Source organism: Neophocaena asiaeorientalis, unplaced genomic scaffold (genome assembly GCF_003031525.2).
Source record: "Neophocaena asiaeorientalis asiaeorientalis breed wild unplaced genomic scaffold, Neophocaena_asiaeorientalis_V1.1 scaffold331, whole genome shotgun sequence".
Taxonomy (NCBI): domain Eukaryota; kingdom Metazoa; phylum Chordata; class Mammalia; order Artiodactyla; family Phocoenidae; genus Neophocaena; species Neophocaena asiaeorientalis.
In genome coordinates, this window is record NW_020172138.1 from 57,448 (window position 1) to 75,676 (window position 18,229).

General features: G+C 34.5%; 1 protein-coding gene across 1 annotated transcript in view; it reads left to right on the forward strand.

The window, feature by feature from the left end:
- The window catches only part of ITFG1 (integrin alpha FG-GAP repeat containing 1), a 168,961-nt gene that overhangs the window by 37,293 nt on the left and 113,439 nt on the right, over positions 1–18,229 (forward strand). Inside the window, exons 3-4 of the mRNA XM_024752052.1 lie at positions 12,844–12,938; positions 15,169–15,341. Coding sequence (XP_024607820.1) covers positions 12,844–12,938; positions 15,169–15,341 — 268 coding nt within the window. The remainder of the gene's footprint in view (positions 1–12,843; positions 12,939–15,168; positions 15,342–18,229) is intronic.

Here is an 18,229-nt window from a genome sequence, read left to right on the forward strand (position 1 = left end):
TACACTACCGAATGTAAAATAGTTAGCTAGTGGGAAGCAGCAGCATAGCACAGGGAGATCAGCTCGGTGCTTTGCTAAGACCTAGAGGGGTGGGATAGGGAGAGTGGGAGGGGGCTCAAAAGGGAGGGGATATGGGGACATATGTATGCATATGGCTGATTCACTTTGTTGTACAACAGAAACTAACACAATATTGTGAAGCAATACTCCAATAAAGATCTATTAAAATTAATTAAATAAATAAAATCTTTTTAAAAAAACACTCAATTCTTACTAATATCATCATCATTTAATATTTACAAGAAAATGTTGGGGTAATGTGTACATTTTACAGTTAAAGAAACTAAGGGTAGAAAATGGTAACTTGCCCATGGTCACACTGTTATCAAGTGATAGCTGAGATTTGAACCAAGGTTCTTCTAACACCTAAGCCCATGCTCTTAAAAACTATGTCATGAAGAACCTAGAAGTAAGACAGGAATAAGGACACAGACCTACTGGAGAACAGACTTGAGGATATGGAGAGGGGGAAAGGTGAGCTGTGACAAAGCGAGAGAGAGGCATGGACATATAAACACTACCAAACGTAAGTTAGATAGCTAGTGGGAAGCAGCCGCTTAGTACAGGGAGATCAGCTCAGTGCTTTGTGACCGCCTGGAGGGGTGGGATAGGGAGGGTGGGAGGGAGGGAGATGCAAGAGGGAAGAGATATGGGAACATATGTATATGTATAACTGATTCACTTTGTTATAAAGCAGAAACTAACACACCATTGTAAAGCAATTATAGCCCAATAAAGATGTTAAAAAAAAAAACAAACTATACTCTGCCCTTAGTGGAAGCGATCTCATTAGAATGTCATATGTGGAATCTAGCCTTTTCATTTTATGGATGGAAAAACTGAATTGGCCAAGCGCCTTAGTAACTGAACAGTCTTAAAAGCAAAATCTTTCCCATTCCTAATCTGTTGTCCTTTCTACTACCTCCAGACATGTCTGTGTCAAATGAAAAAAATACACAACATAAGAGTTGAGAATTCTGTTTTATTTGGCAGACAAAACTAAGGACTTAAGCCTGGGACACAGAATCTCAGATAGCTCTGAGGGACTGGTCTGGAGAGGTAAGGGAGGAGCCAGGATATATAGGAGTTTTTGCAACAAAGATCAGGTAATCAGAACTTCAAAAGATTACTGTTAATTAAAGAAAACCAGATATCCCAAGTTAGAGAACTTAGAACTTTTCTCTGTATGGGAAGATGCAAGAGTCTGGGGTCACTGAAATCATTCCTTTGCTATGCACCTCAGCTATCTGGGGCCAGTATCCTGTGCTTTCTCATCCTGAGTCTCCTCAGGGCTGGGCCATGGGAGGCAGCTGTAGCTGCTGACTGCTAGATGGCAGGCATCTTGTTTCTTTCCTGAGTTCCCTCAGGGCTCACCATCCAGGCGACTGTAATGTGATGGCTGCAACATCCTTTGTTGACTGATATGGCAGGCAATATATTTTTTCATTGATATCTACATATTCTGAGAATTCTTTAGAACAGATTTCATCATGTGCATTTTGATTCTGATATCTGCCCAAATTTAAAATACTGGATTGTTAGCATTTAAATAAAGCTTTTGGGCTTCCCTGGTGATGCAGTGGTTGAGAGTCCGCCTGCTGATGCAGGGGACACGGGTTCGTGCCCCGGTCCGGGAAGATCCCACATGCCATGGAGCGCTTGGGCCCGTGAGCCATGGCCGCTGAGCCTGCGTGTCTGGAGCCTGTGCACCGCAATGGGAGAGGCCACACAGTGAGAGGCCCGTGTACCGCAAAAAATAATAATAATAATAAAGCTTTTGAGTATAAAGATTTAATTCTTAAATAATGAAAGTAATTTTATTTGTACTGTCATTTTATGCTTCCTTATTCTTATCAAAATTAGAGTTTGAGCCATTTTGCACTTTTTGCTTAAGTATGGATTTTCATGTTTAAATACATTTCTGTTTTTTTATATTAAGACCTTATTTCAGAGGCAGGATTATTTTGATGGAAAGAGACTAGCAGCTACCTTCCCTAATGTATGGGATGGACGTTAATAAATATATAAAGCAAAAAAATAGGATTTTGTTTCAGATTCTTGTTTATTTTTGGAATTCAAATTATAGGTTTGACTTAGCTGGCAACTTGTCTTACTTAATAAAGTTAATTTGTCTTTTTCTGCTCTTTTACCAACATGGTGTCAAATAATGTATGGTTTGATTCTTAAAGATATATTCAAAAGTTTTACAGCGTTATTAATAGGAATATTTATTCATTTTATATGATACATAAACATAATAGAAAAATTACACTATATCCATATATAGTTAAATAACCATACAGTATTTGTCAGACTCACAGACATACAAAAGAAACTTATGGTTACCAGAGAGTGGGTGTTGAGGGAGGGGTAAATTAGGAGCTTGGGATTAACAGATACACACTTTATATAAAAATACCTTATACAAAAAAGATAAACAAAAAGGTCCTACTGTAGCACAGGTATAAGATATTCAATATCTTGTAGTAACCTATAGTGGAAAAAAATCTGAACAAGGATATAATATATATATACTTTGCTGTACACCAGGAACTAATACAACATTGTATATCCACTATACTTCAATTTAAAAAAAGGAAAAAGGAAGGAAGGAGTTTTGGGTAAGGAAAATTAAAAGAATTATAATTTTAGAGCACATTTGATAATTAATATATAATAATATTCATAGAGCTTAGATTCAGTCATAAGAATCTTGAGAATAATCTAATCCAACCTTCTCTTCACTCTCTTCCCAGCTTCTGAAAGTAAAATAAACAAGGCATTGCCACATAGAATATTTAGGAGACATTTCTACCATCCTTTACCCAATGATGAGTGGGCTGATTTGGGCCTCTTCACCTGTTACCTCTTCACTCACTAAAACAGTTGGCTTTTACCTCTATCCACATAATAGAGCAGGAGGATCTCAGAACAGGAAGTTGAATAAATACATCATTAGTTTGCTTTATATCCTTAATTAGGAAAAGAATTATTAAAACTTAGTAGTCAAAGAATCAGTGTATTCAACAAAGCAGAAAAGCATCAGTAGATGGTATCCTGGAGACATTATTGAAACCTGATGGATATTTAGGTGCTAAAATGACAATGTAAAATATTTTATCATTTCAAAAAGAACAGTTATTAGACTTGCAAGAGAAAAAGAAGTCATCATGAAAGTTCTATTTCATGACCAGCTACTCACAAAGCCTAAACCTATGTTAAAACAAATTCAGTTAACTTTCTATATCCTTGACCTCACCTCAAAATTTCCAACATTACTAGGTCTGTTAGGAACCAGCGGCATCTTATTAAAGAATTACAATATTTCCGTTCTGATCATGTTCATATTCCTTCACAATATGTGTTTCTTACCACTGAATTCTGCTAAGGCCCAGGCACTCTGTAGACTCATCTTTAATCGCCTAAGTATATTAATATATATTTATATGAGCGCAACTTGAAAGTCAACCTGGATGCTATTTAAAATCTGAAGAAAAATAAGCAAACTTATATATGTATTCATAAATCTGCAGTTTATGTTATTTAAAAATGAATATTTTGAAGAAAGTAAATTTGTACTTTCCAGATGATAAGGTGACATGTTCTTCTTTTCCTGTGTGTGTATATGTGTGTTTTATAGCACCTGTTTCTTATTGTCACAGTTTGGTTCATGAGCATTTAAAAAAAAAAGAAATCAAACATTTCCATGCATGCCCTCTATTTTTTTATACTATTCATCATTTATTTTAAAAGTCTGAATTTTATTTCCCCAAAGAATCTAATCTGGCTGCTATAATGTAATCGTTTTTATATCATATTCAATGTATTTCTGTGCCAATAATGTCTCTTACATTAAGGATGTGTTCTTCGGGAAAATATTAAGTGATATACTTCATATACAGTAAGTCCCCTACATACGAACTAGTTCCATTCCAAGAAGGCATTATTCGTAAGTCTAATATGTTCGTAAGTCCAACAAAGTTAGCCTAGGTACCCAACTAACACAATCGGCTATATACTACTGTACTGTAATAGGTTTATAATACTTTTCACACCAATAATTATATAAAAACAAACAAAAAATAAACATTTTTAATCTTACAGTACAGTACCTTGAAAAGTACAGTAGTACAGTCCAACAGCTGGCATACAGGGGCTGGCATCGAGTGAACAGGCAAGAAGAGTTACTGACTGGAGGAGGGAGAGGAGCTGGGAGATGGTAGAGCTGAAGGATCCTCAGCAAAAGGAGACAGACGGCAAGCTGCAATTTCACTCACGCCTGACATTGATAGAATGCATGTTCGCATCTTTGAAAGTTCACAACTTGAAGGTTCATATAGGGGACAAGGGGACTTACTGTATTATAGTGGAAGTGAACAGGAAATTTTTTTTTAGTATGTGTATTTCCAATTTTATATTAATAATGAATAACAAAAAATTTAGAATATATGAATACATTTTCTGTCATATGTCTCGCATGTCTCTTGACAAATGTAATGGAAAAGCTGTTACTTCTACCTATATTCTGGGTCCATTTTGGCAAGAAATGCAGTTTTAGAAACTCTTTATAGATATCTTTCAGCATTGGGTCCCACATTTTAAAAGTTAAAGAAAGCCTTGAATTCTGTTTAGAACCTTCTGCCATTGATTAGTTATGTGACTTGTAATATTTATATCTTGTGTATGCTATAGCCATCCATGAGTAAATTTTCCAGATGGTGGAAGGAGTCATTTTGACTTATTCCCCATTTGAGCTGTCATGATGTGTTCTACTCTATAATTCAGAAATCACTGATTTATTTTTATTGTTGAACTCAGAGTTCCAGGTTATAGATCAAAATATTTAGCCATCTACTTACAATTTTTTTCCCCCATCTGTGGAGTAACATTCGTCAAATCCTAAATTATTGCTTTCATTTTTCATGATCAAATGTTTCAGTGTTTCCTGCTGGAAGCATTACAATGAGTCCTGGAAGTGAGCACTCTGAAGAAAAAGCCCTCTATTCTTCTGGGAGTTATGCTTTTTTACTCTCTTGCCCACCTACCTACACAGAGTATACCACTGTCCTAAGTACACACAGCATACCACAAGTGATAGAAGGAGTATATAGGGATAATATACTCCTTTATGATTGTTTACTGCTGTGTCATTTTCCCCACATTTCATTCTCACAATGACCCCTTTCCATGGCCAAATTATGTTCCTATTGATCATTTTACAGATAAAGATAAGTAATATAAGAGAAATTGAGTTTCTTTTCTGAAAATGATGGATCATTCAGTAAGTGGTGTGAGACAACTGGATATATCCATCTGTAAAAAGTCGTAACCCACATCATAAGCTAAAATAAATTCCAGGTGAATCTAAGACTTCAAAGTAAAAGTAATGTACCAAAGTACTGTGAATTGGAAAAGCCTTACTAAGTTGTTAGCAATACCTAGAAGCTGTAAAGGAAAGTGTTAGTAAATCACAGACAAAATAATAATTGTCTTAATGTTAAAAGGATTCCTACAAATTAGCAGCAGGACAAAAAAAAAGACGAACAAAGAGTGTCCTGCCCATGTTCTCTTCCAGGAGTTTTTTGGTTTCAGGTCTTACATTTAGGTCTTTAATCCATTTTGAGTTTGTTTTTATAAATGGTGTGAGGAAATATTCTAATCTTGTTCTTTTATATATAGCTGTCCAGTTTTCCCATTACCACTTACTGGAGAGACTTTTTTTTACCATTGTATATTCTTACATCCTTTGTCGTAGATTAATTGACCATAATGGTGGGTTTATTTCTGGGTTCTCTATTCTGTTCCATTGATCTGTGTGTCTTTTTATTGTGCACTATCATGCTATTTTGATTACTGTAGCTTTATAGTATAGTCTGAAGTCAGGGAGTGTGATGCCTCCACCTTTCTTCTTTTTTCTCAAGATTGCTTTGGTAATTCAGGGTCTTTTGTGGTTCCATATGAATTTTAGGATTATTTGTTCTAGTTCTGTGAAAAATGTCATGGGTATTTTGACAGGGATTGTGTTAACTCTAGATTGCTTTGGGTAGTATGGATATCTTAATGTTAATTCTTCCAGTCTACGTGCACGAGGCGTGATAGGGATATGGAATTAAGAGACACAAACTACTATGTGTAAAATAATTAATCAACAAAGATATATTGTACAGCACAGGAAAATAGAGCCTTTTTTTGGCAATAACTTTAAATGGAGTAAAATCTATAAAAATGCTCAATCACTGTTGTACACCTGAAATTAATATAATATTGTAAATCCACTATGCTTCAATTTTAAAAAGACAAACACCATAATTAGTAAGAAAACTAAAACCACAATGAAATACCATTTTCATTAATCAGAGTGGCAAAAATCAAAATATTTGATAATTTGCTTATTGGTGCAACCTTTCTGGCAAAGTTTTTCAAAGTGTGGTCCAAAGTATGGATCCCAAGGGGTGGGGAGAGGTTTTCTTGCAACTCCTTCAGGGGGTCCACAAGATCAAAATTACCTTCATAAGAACACTGAGATATTATTTGCCTTTTTCACCCTGTTGACTCTGATGATGATATGAAAGCAGTGGTGTGTAAAGCTGCTGCCATTTGGCACAAATCAAAACAGTGGCACCAAACTTTATTACCATTCATTGTATTCTTCACCACCATATACTCACAGTATTAAAGAAGAAAGAAAAAGAAAATAAGAAAAATAGTTTCTCTTAAGAGTGTTTATTGATGAAGCAAAAAATATTAATTTTATTAGATCTCAACCCTTGACTACACACCTTTTTAATACTCTGTCAGGAAACAAGACGTATGCATAAAACACTTCTGCACAGAGTATGGTGGTCGTCTTAATGAAAAACACCGGTGTGATTGAGTTGCAAACTGAACTAACTCCTTTTTTTTTTAATGTAATACCATTTTCACCATTTTTTGCTTGAAAAACAACTGACAGACAAACTATGGTTTTTCAGACTTGGGGATTTGGTAGCCATTTTCTCTATAATGAACAAAGTGAGCTTGAGACTTCAAGAAAACAACTGATGGGAAGGTGCCAATGATAAATTTTGATCTTTCAAGCAAAAATTGGAATTTGGGAAAACTTTTTATCTGCTACCATGAGCTGACAGCTTTTCAGTACCTAAAGACTTTTTTGATGAGATTGGTGGTGATATTAACAAATCTGAATTTTTTATATTGTGTAATGAAATGTTTCAGCATTTGCAAAATCTACATAACTCAATGAAACACTGTCTTCTAAATGTTTGATGTGTGATTTTACAAAGTTATACATTGGTTAAACACCCATTCAAAGTGCAAGATGGACTACTGGATTTTAATTAACAGAGTAAGAAATGTTCATTGAAACAGGTTTAGATTCTTCATTGCAAGAAATTTTTAAGAAATTGTCACCTGTTGAGTTTTGATCGTAGCATGGAAGAATATTAGAGTTATCTGAAAAGGCTGTTAAAATACTTCCTCCAACTACATATTTTCATATTTGTCAACCAAAACAACAGATTGAATACAAAAGCAGTATGAAATTCCAGGTTTTCTGTGCTAGGCCAGATAATCCCATTCTTCTCACAAAACGTCTTTGTTTTGGAAAACAGTTATTTTTCATGAAAATATTAGTTATCTTTATATGTGATATATTTATGGTTTGTATTTTCACTTAAATATATAAATATTTCTTAGTCTTAATTTCAAGTTAATACCCATAGAAATACCCACAGATATTACCCACATAAACAAAGCTTTTTGGGGTCCTCAGTCTTTAAGAGTATAAAGGATTCTTGAGACTAGTTTGAAAACTGCTCCTCTATGGAGATTAAAATAAAAATTTTAATTACATACAATCACTGAATCAGTAATTTCCATTTTAGGAATTTATACTATAATCTCTCAAATATGAGATATTATATGTGCAAAGTTATTCATTGTTGGATTTTTTTGATTACCAGAAGATTGGAAACAACTCAGTGTTTGTACATCAGTAGAGAATTGGCTATATTGAGATATACCCATAAAATGTAATACTGTATACTATATATGAGGCAGATATAAATTTATCACTGTGGAATGCTCTCAAAGATATATTAAATCAAAAGCTGAAGGTACCAAAAAGTGTGTAGTGTACACTACAATTGTACAAAATTGTATATAGTATATGTGTATGCATAGCCTGTGTGGTGAAGGATACACAAGAAAAACTGCTATGGTGGTTGCCACTGTGTAGGGGAGCTGGGGACAAGAGTAGGAAAAAGACATTTCTGAAAACCTGAATACTTCTTGAGCAGTCCTAAAAAATACAGAAGTACCTGTTCCCCAAATCCTAATATTTTTAAAATATTTTTCAGTATTTTTTTTCCCAAAAGTACATGTCTAATTACTTATTAGGAGTTAAGCCAGGTTAAAAATCTAAATCTAACTGATCTTAGTCCTACCTTCTTACCATTACATTAAAATCTCCATACACTCTCATGGAGTGGCAAGACGTTCACCAAAAACAATTATTTTATGTAGTAGTACTTGTTTCACTGCCATAATGAGTTGACCTGCCCAAGAGGTACAAAAATTTGCAAAAGGTGACTTGGATTTAGTCTCAAGAGGCTGGAGCAAGATACATACTGAGTCCTAAATGAATAGTAGAATTTGATTAGCAAATGAAGTTTGTCGTTAATGGAGGTGCATGATTAAGACAGAAATAGGGTACGTGTAGCACCCCCTGGTGTCAGTGGAAGACCAGCGTTTCAACCAGGGGGCTTCAACCAGAGGGCTTATGAAAATATGCATTGCTGTGCCCTACCCTTAGAGGTTCTGATTCATTAGATCTGGACAGAGGCATAAGAATCGACATTTCGGGCTTCCCTGGTGGCGCAGTGGTTGAGAGTCCGCCTGCCGATGCAGGGGACGCGGGTTCGTGCCCCGGTCGGGGAAGAGTCATTAGATCTGGACAGAGGCATAAGAATCGACATTTCTAACAAGTTCCCAGCATCCAGGTGATGCTGAGGCTGTGGGACTGGGAACCACACTTTGAGAATCACTGCATTAGAGAAATTGTGGTTTACAGAGTTGATGGGTAATCTGGGGCCAGAACAATGAGCTGTAATTTGCTTAAGCAATACCACAGGTCATTTAATTTCATGAGACTGAAAATGTTATGAATGTTTAAGAGGAAACATAATATAAATGTGACCCTTTCTCATGTATATCTTCTTCTTTGTCCTCTGCTTAATTAAAAACAGAAAAATTATTATACCAAAATTCATTATAATCCATTTTTATGAAGACTTTACTTTAGTGTTCTCTTGATTTTAAAATTAAAACTTTTCAGAAAATCAGTTTGACTCATTAAATCTAGCTCATTAAAATTATCTGTTTTAGAAGAGAATTTCTTTTGAAATTTGGCTATGGTTAACATCAGATGGAAATTAACATGTGTTTAGTGTGTACTTTAGTCTCTACTGGTCCGCCATTCAAAAGGCCAAATTTTATACTGCATTTTATGAAATGAGTTAACGTGCCATTCCTTCTGTCACAGTTTCTGTTGAGCCTTTGAGAAGGAATTTTAGCCTTTAAGAAAACTCGAGATATATAATGGGCTGAAGTCCTGAGGAGAAGGCAGTACAAAGTTAATAATTCCTGGGACTTCTTTAAGGAATGTGTGCCAAGTTCACAGACTGGTACCTCTGTCAGCATGACATTCCTCTTAGTCTCATTGTTTTTCAGAGAATTTGCTTATTACTAGTTCCTAGCCTTGTGCCTCTGGCTCATGTGAAACTGATTTTTCTGAAACTACTTCCTTCTGTAGGTATAATAACTTATTGGAAAAGTAAAAGATTCCTGTAGTACGAGGTTAAAAAAAAAAAGATACGCAGATTGTAAAAGACAAAAGGCTATGAAAATATTCTAGGGACTTCCCTGGTGGCACAGTGGTTAAGATTCCACCTGCCAATGCAGGGGACCACCGGTTCGAGCCCTGGTCCGGGAATATCCCACATGCCACAGAGCAACTAAGCCCGTGTGCCACAACTGCTCATCCTGCTCTCTAGAGCCCATGAGCCACAACTGCTGAGGCTGCGTGCCACAACTACTGAAGCCCACGCGCCTAGAGCCCGTGCTCCACAACAAGAGAAGCCACCGCAATGAGAAGCCCGTACACTGCATTCCACCTGCCAATGCAGGGGACCACCGGTTCGAGCCCTGGTCCGGGAAGATCCCACATGCCACAGAGCAACTAAGCCCGTGTGCCACAACTGCTCATCCTGCTCTCTAGAGCCCATGAGCCACAACTGCTGAGGCTGCGTGCCACAACTACTGAAGCCCACGCGCCTAGAGCCCGTGCTCCACAACAAGAGAAGCCACCGCAATGAGAAGCCCGTACACTGCTACTAAGAGTAGCCCCAATCACTGCAACTAGAGAAAGCCTGCGCACAGCAACGAAGACCCAATGCAGCCAAAAATAAAGATAAATAAATAAATTTATTTAAAAGAAAAAACCTATAAAAAATTTTTTTAAAAAAAGAAAATATTCTAGATTAAAGAAGGCTAAAAATAACGACTGCATGTAATTCCTACTCCTAGACTGGATCCTGTGTTAGAGGGGCAAAAATGCTACAAATGACATTATTACGTCAATGGACAAAATTAGAATATAGTACAATAGATAAAAGTATCTGTGTGAATTGATAGTTGTACTGTGGTTAAGAGAATATTTCTATTCCTAGGAAATACACACTCAAGTATTTAGGGGTAAAGGGCTATAATGTATATAATTATGGTTCAGAAAAAAACTGATTTCACAGATCAAATAAATGGGGTAAATTGTTAATAGGTCAATCTGGTTAAAGTGTTTACAGGAATTCTTTTACTATGTTTATTATTGCAATTTTAAGTTTATTTACAAATAAAAAGTTTTTTTAAAAAACATGCAGAAAAGTGTAACATGTAAGATTTAAAAGTTTGTTGCCTTTAAGAGAAAATTTCCTTTGCGTGTGAAGTGGGGCTCTCAGAAAGCTTTTCTGCCACTTACCCTAAACATCAAGAAAATAGCACTTAGAGTCAGCACAAGGAGCACATTCTCTGATAGAGTTCTAGATTTCTGTGACCATATCTATAAGATATTACTGATAATTCCTACTAAAAGGCATGATTATGATGTTGTGACGTGAGTTAGTTATATGTTTAACAGAAGGTTATTTGCCAGCATTAAATATCAGCCAAGTCATGGTCAAAATAATTGTGGGAAATAGGAAACTACTCGGAAGAAAGATAAACTAGGAGAAAAGAAAAGTGTACATCAAAATCTAATCTGAGTATTTTGCCATTGGGGTAAAAATGAAGGGCAGAGACTTAGTAATTGCTCTTCTGATTAGTCCCACATTAATTGCAGTAAAATGGTTTGGCTTTTAATGAAGTCTATGATATTTCTAGAGTCTGTTTATAAATCACACTTTGCATTTAATTCTCTCTTGGCTAGCTCCTTTTTTTTTTTTTAAACTATGATATATGTTTATGCCCTTGGAAAGCCTTCTCCTTTCCAAGTATTCCTGCCTAGAGTTGCTGTTTCTCTCTCTCTCAACTTTTCACAGTAGTCCAAATGTATATACTGTCATATTACACGTATTCTCTGTACTCTCCATTATTAATTCAACTATTTTATTTAATGTTATACTCCTCTAACTAAGCGTTCGTCATCACAAAGAATATTAACCGTGAGGATCATAAGTAATTAAACTATGAAATTAAATGAAAGAAATTCATTTTTCACTGTGCTATGCCTTTTACTTTTCCATGCTGAGGTCACCTTCCATTGGCTAGATTTTCATCCCACACAGCCTGAAATTTTTTTTTTCTTTGTGCATACATTATTGGAGACTTGATAGGCTTGTTATAGTTATATATCTCTCTTAATATTTAAACCTAGAAGGACTTTTTTTATTGTTAAACCTTATATATCCTTCCAAGTGAAGGTACTACCTCAGGCACATATTAAATGATAACATTAAGCCATTGCAAATAAATCAGTGATTAAAGCAACACAAAATTAGGCCCTAAATTTAAAAGCTTCATGACTACTCCATTGTGTGAATGTCCCCATAGAGCCTTAGCTCTGGGACATCAAAATCTGTAAACTTCATCAGGTAGGAGACAGTAGATAGGAAGGAGCACTAGAGGAAATGACTCCAAGTTCATCAGTAACCTCATCTCTAGAAGTCTTTGCAGAACATTGTGCAGCTGTTTAAAAACCAGTCAGTTGGAAACGACATCTGTATTCCCTTCATTTGCCTCTTTATTGATAAAAATGTATTGGTGCTTTTTAGAATCTAAGTTGCTGAAAGCTTTATAACTCTTGAATTGACGTTTATGCTGTATAAAAGAGACTTAAAAGTATGTGTAAAGATAAATTATCTGTAAAGACATTTAAAATAAGCCACATAATAATGGGTTACTATTGCATGCTTATTTTTCTCCTGTGGCAGTGATGATAATTATGTAAATAGGTCAAAAGCTACATTTTTTTAATTGATAATTTTAACATCAAAGCCTGAAATGAGGAGTTTTTCCACCATTGGATAAATAACCACAGAAGAGTGAGCAATTTAAAACAAGACATGGTCCAGGTAATAGTAAGGGCCAGAATAATTTTTTTAATTGAATCACATTCACTCCAAAGCCATGCATCAGATTCCTCAGTTTATCTAGATTGATGCAGAGTTTAAACAAATAGGAAATTTAATCTGCCATACAAGAACACTATTTTGTGGCTGTTTCTTTTTTCAGATGGAGATGGAAACATGGATCACTTATTGCCAGGCTGTGAAGATAAAAACTGCCAGAAAAGTACCATTTACTTAGCAAGATCCAGAACAAAGCAGGTATATCTACTTGTTTCTTAATGTAAATAGAGTTATGTTCTTGGAAAAAAATTTCAGAGGTTAGAAGAAGTATCTGAAGAATCAGAAAAGAGAAAAACCAAAAATAAATTTACTTCCTTATTTTAACTTAATGAAATGCATTTAAATCTATTTTTATTGGTGTATTGAGAAAAAAAGTAGTGGCATAATCATTTCTGGTTAAGAGAACCCACTCTTGATCCTGTAATTAAATGATCTGTTAGCCTTTTATATGCTGGGAATATGGTAAGACACACTATAGCTATAATAAAGGGTTATGTAGAAGAACATCATACCTATTTTCAAGGCTAATCTTGTTTTTATTTGTGATATCTAAATCTGTTTCATTCTCTCGTGCCAACTTTATACCTGTAGCTTGTAGGTAAATAATTTAGAATCTGTTAATCACAGCAGAGGGTTAATGTGGGAATGATAGGTTATGACATTGAGATTTTTTCCATATTGACAGCACCTGAATGGAAACCAGTAATATAGTAGTAGAATTAATGAGTTATATTTTCTGTTTGAGGGTAATAAATGATAGAATTACATTTTGATTTTTTTAGCCCTTATGGGTAGGAAGTATCACTTTTTATACTAAGACACTAAAGAAAACAAATCTTCCTCCAGTCAGCATTCTAAAAGCATTTAACTCTTACACCCATAACCTTTATTACCTTGAACTTTTTTAAAGTTTTGAATCATTGAAAATATTAGGTCAAGTAACACTTCATCGTTGGTTCATAGCTGTAAGTAAACCTAGTAATTATTAGCCTGTCTTCAAGTGACAGACTACTGTAAGAATATTTTCAAATTACACAGTTCTCTCTGGGCAGATAAATGTCACAGTTCCTTTTTGACTGTTAAGAACGTCACATTAATGAAAAATATTTTACTTCTTAGACCTTAATACATTTACCGTAACAGAAATACTTTATCCTCATTAATAAACTGTCAACCTCTTCAGAAACTTGTGAAAACTTGGCATTTTGTGAAATTTCTCATCCTCTTCCAAAACAAGACCAGCAATTTTTTTCAGAGTCACATGAAACATTAAAACATTTTGATGCTATATAATACTCTTTTGCTTTAAGAAAGATTGAAAATTTTATTAAAGATGCAGACCAGTTTTTTAAAACAGCTCGTTTTCTGTAAATTTGTCTTTGTAGTTAAGCCACTTTTTTTGCTTTTTCCTTGGCAAACTATGCTTTCTTTGGATAACATAGAAAATGTTTGGGATATCCTATGTCCTAAACCTTTTTCAAGAGGCCACTTTTTATGTAGTCTGGCTTAGAGCTATATATATGAGTCACCTGCTTATAAGGACAAAAACATCTGTAGGCATGTTTGGCCTCCTGTCATTTCAAGCCAGCTGCACCTGCTTCTGTTTGGACATCTCCAGGTTATATGCCAGTATCCGTGCTCTTAGCTAATTATGGGCACATCTATAATTTTAATGTGATTATTTCCACTCTTCAGATTTTTAGTTTGCATTAGGTTATTAAAAGTAAAGATTGGGGAATTCACAAGAAAAAGGGATTTCCAAAAGCTCATTTTGAAATGATCCTGTTCTCTGTGTTCTCATTATAATCAATATAGAGATAAAGAATTTATTTAAAATGTAGCTTCCAGCTCTTTTGGTGACAGAGCTCATTCTCTGGGGCAGGTGGAGCTTGTCAGGGCTAGTGTTGTTTGGTAAGCCTCAGAGCTGCTTGGCTCTGAGAATGATGACTAAAGTCGTCATCATGTATAGGAGGCAAAGCAAGAGAACAAGGGAGACTGTCATGTTCTAATTCTTCCTGAGCTGGTCCTCCGAAAGGACATCAGTATTACATGATATTATAATTTTTTAAATATTCATTTGAGGTTGTATTTCCACTCAACACATTTTAAAATGGCAATTCAAGTATATGATTATCAACATCAGTTCAATCCTAAGATTTTGTGGTTCTGTGAAAAACCTTCTAAGGCTCTGTGAGCTAGTTCAAGGAAAGAAGACTAGTGATAAATTTTAAAGGAGATGATTTTTTTCCAAAGTGTAAGTTACCTGTTTATCAAAGTAAATTATAGTACCCTACCATTTTGTAGTGATAAAGAACTTAAATAAGGTGATGCTTACCTTGAGGACTTTTCGTGGATCATTTGTTTTACAAATGGTGAATTTTTTTCTAAAATAACTATAAAATCTGATTTTTTTTCTCTTAATCCACAGTGGGTTCCTGTCCTACAGGATTTTAGCAATAAGGGCACACTCTGGGGTTTTGTGCCATATGTGCATGAACAACGACCAACTGAAATACCAATTCCAATTACCCTTCATATTGGAGACTACAACATGGATGGTTATCCAGATGCTCTTGCCATACTGAAGAATACATCTGGAAGGTATGGAAATGAAGTCAAATGAGAAATTGTTGTGAAATATTTTCACTGTGATACTTTGTAGCTGAATAACACCTAAATATGGTACAGTTCCTTAAATAAGGAACACTGTGAGCTCTGAACTTCTCCCAGCTGCTTAGAATACCTGTTCTTTTTCTGTTTTATAGAACAATAAAAGGCTTATTTTTCATTCAACAAAACTTGATCTTTAAAAGGTCAAAATTTTTATAAGTAAATGACTCAGTTACATTTTGAGTCTGAAGACCATGGAGGTTAAGAGTTGAGCCTAGGCTTCGCTCTCAGTCCAGCCACTTAGCACCTGTGTGACCTTGAGCAGATTGCCTAAACTCCCCATCTGTAAACTGAGAGTAGTAACTGCACCTCTGTCATGGAGTTGTAGTGGAAATTACATGAGGTAAAAATTAAAAATGAGGCAATTGGCAAGATACTTAGCACATGCTGACTTTACTATCAGTGAATGTTGCCTTACTGTTGCTTGTTTTGTAATGGTGTTGAGAATTTCGACATGACAATTGATAATATTTGTAAATACAAAATTTCTGAGTATATTTATTGCATTATCAATGATTTTGAATGTTGTTGCTACTTTTTTTTCCTTAGATAGAGGTACCAGTAGCTAAACCAATATAGTTAAATTCACAATTACCCTGATCTTGACAGATTCCATAAATATGACTCTTTCCAAATTTTAATGCTTTATTGTATTCTTCATATTACAATTAGTTGTATTTCTTGCCCCTTATTCTTTCTTGCCTCGTACATCGTATCTATCCATAATTTTTCTTCTGAGCATTAATTCATTTGTTGGCTCTGGAATTAGTGGTGATTCAGCTCCACATTTACTACCAGGCTCATGATGCAATATAACTTTCCTGGAAAAAAAATCAGACTATTGTTGATTTTAACATCAAACAGTGTTATCTAGAAATGTGATTTTTAGAAAACCACACATTATTAGTGACTGTCCCTAAATATTTATAGAAATTATAAAATGTCTGTACTTAAACTTTTCTAAGGACCTTGATTTGAAATTATAATCACTCTGAGTTGTGTTTACAAAACTTTCTAGGGATGTGAGCATCATGATCCTTAACAGAGAGTAGTATATACACTCATAACTTATGTGTGTGAAACAGATCTTATGTAACCAAAAGAAACTGCTGAGTTGAATGTGATTTTTATTCCTTTTAAAGTGGCACGTAAAAACAAAGAAATGTAAAAATTGCTTTAATTTGAACATTTACCCTATTCAGAAGAATAAGAAATTACATCTTAAATTCATTTAAGTGTGATTACTTATTCTTAGAAAAACATACAATTTATAGTTTTGTCATAAAAGTTCTTTATCAACATATTCTTCTTCAAACCATCAAATATTTAACTTACCTTTACCATTCAGTAATAACGATGATATCAACAGCTAATTCAGCAGTGAACAAACACTATGGCTCTATAGGAAACATAAGGTAAAAGACAGTCATAGACTCTTGATGCTTTTATAAAAGCAACTGTTTAAAACCCAGGGTTTCTTTTTTGTTCTTTTGGGATAGATGAGAATTGAAGGATAGATTTCAGTGCATTTCAGTGTTCATTAAATCACTAGATGAGAAATAGCCCTATACTTGAGAGATGTCTGTCTAGGAAAATTCAGCATAATATTTTCTTTGAAACATAGAAGAAGGAAAATAAGACATAGTGTACCTTACGATCCTTTTCTACTGTTCACTTTTGTTGAAAAGCATTTTATAATTTTTAACTGATTTCAAGACTGCTGTATTGCTAAGAAGTAGTACAGGGTTGCAGTTTATAATTTCAAGGGTTGCTACCTGGAGAATTCTGTCTCCTTTTTTCTTCAGGTTTTGAAAATCAGGTAGAGATTAACTACGCAGTTAAGAATAAAATCCACAGTATGTGTTTCATGAAAAGAAGTTCTGAAACCGTGGCTTGTTAACTTGTGTTTTTTTGTTTTCAGAGGAGAGTTGCTATTTGGCTTTCTGTTTGTTTTTTATTTTATGCTAAAAGTCTAATTGTTGAAAGTTAACCTTTAGAATCATGTTACATGAAAAAGATCTCTATTAGTCACATTTATAGAGGCAGCAAGTGACTCTAAACAAAATAACACGGTCTGAGGTCAGCCATTTTACATCTGTGCCACCACTGACTGAAAGCCATGTTTTCTTCCCTTGGCTGTCCCATTACTACTCAGTTGCCCTGTGTTTACTGTCATCTTCTGTGTGTAGTCATGTTGTCTTAATTGTCTGAATTTTCATTTTTTTGGAAGAAGGCACACTTAGAATGACATTATTCCAATAGTGTGCTCTTAAGCTAATAATAATTCTGTTTTTAGAATTTTTTAATTTCATGTGTAAAATAACACTGAAAAGATATTTTATGTCCTAAGTCTTTAGTATAGAACTGAAAAACGTTTTTAAAAGGAACTGGAGGATAAATTATAACAAAGAATATTTGAGAACCATTTATCTAATTAAACTCTTGTCCTTATGGATTTCTAATCACTATTATTTCTTAATTAGCCAGTTACTAGAAAAACTAGTACACAAAAATGAAAAGTTTAATTTTATTTTTGCCCAATATGTGGTATACTAGAAATTTTATTTTATGCATATGTTAGAAAAAACATTTCTCTAAATATTCCCCTAGAAATATTAATGTCATAGGTAAACTTAAATACTAATTTTGAGTAACTATTAGGTTTCTATAGGAAAATTTGATAAACCATATTTAAATTAATATTCTAAACCATATTGTATGATTTTTTAAAATTCAAAACTAACATAGATTGTAATTTGCTCAGAATAAATGCGTGTTTGTTTAACACTGGTACTGTAGTCTAGAAGTTGTGTTAATGA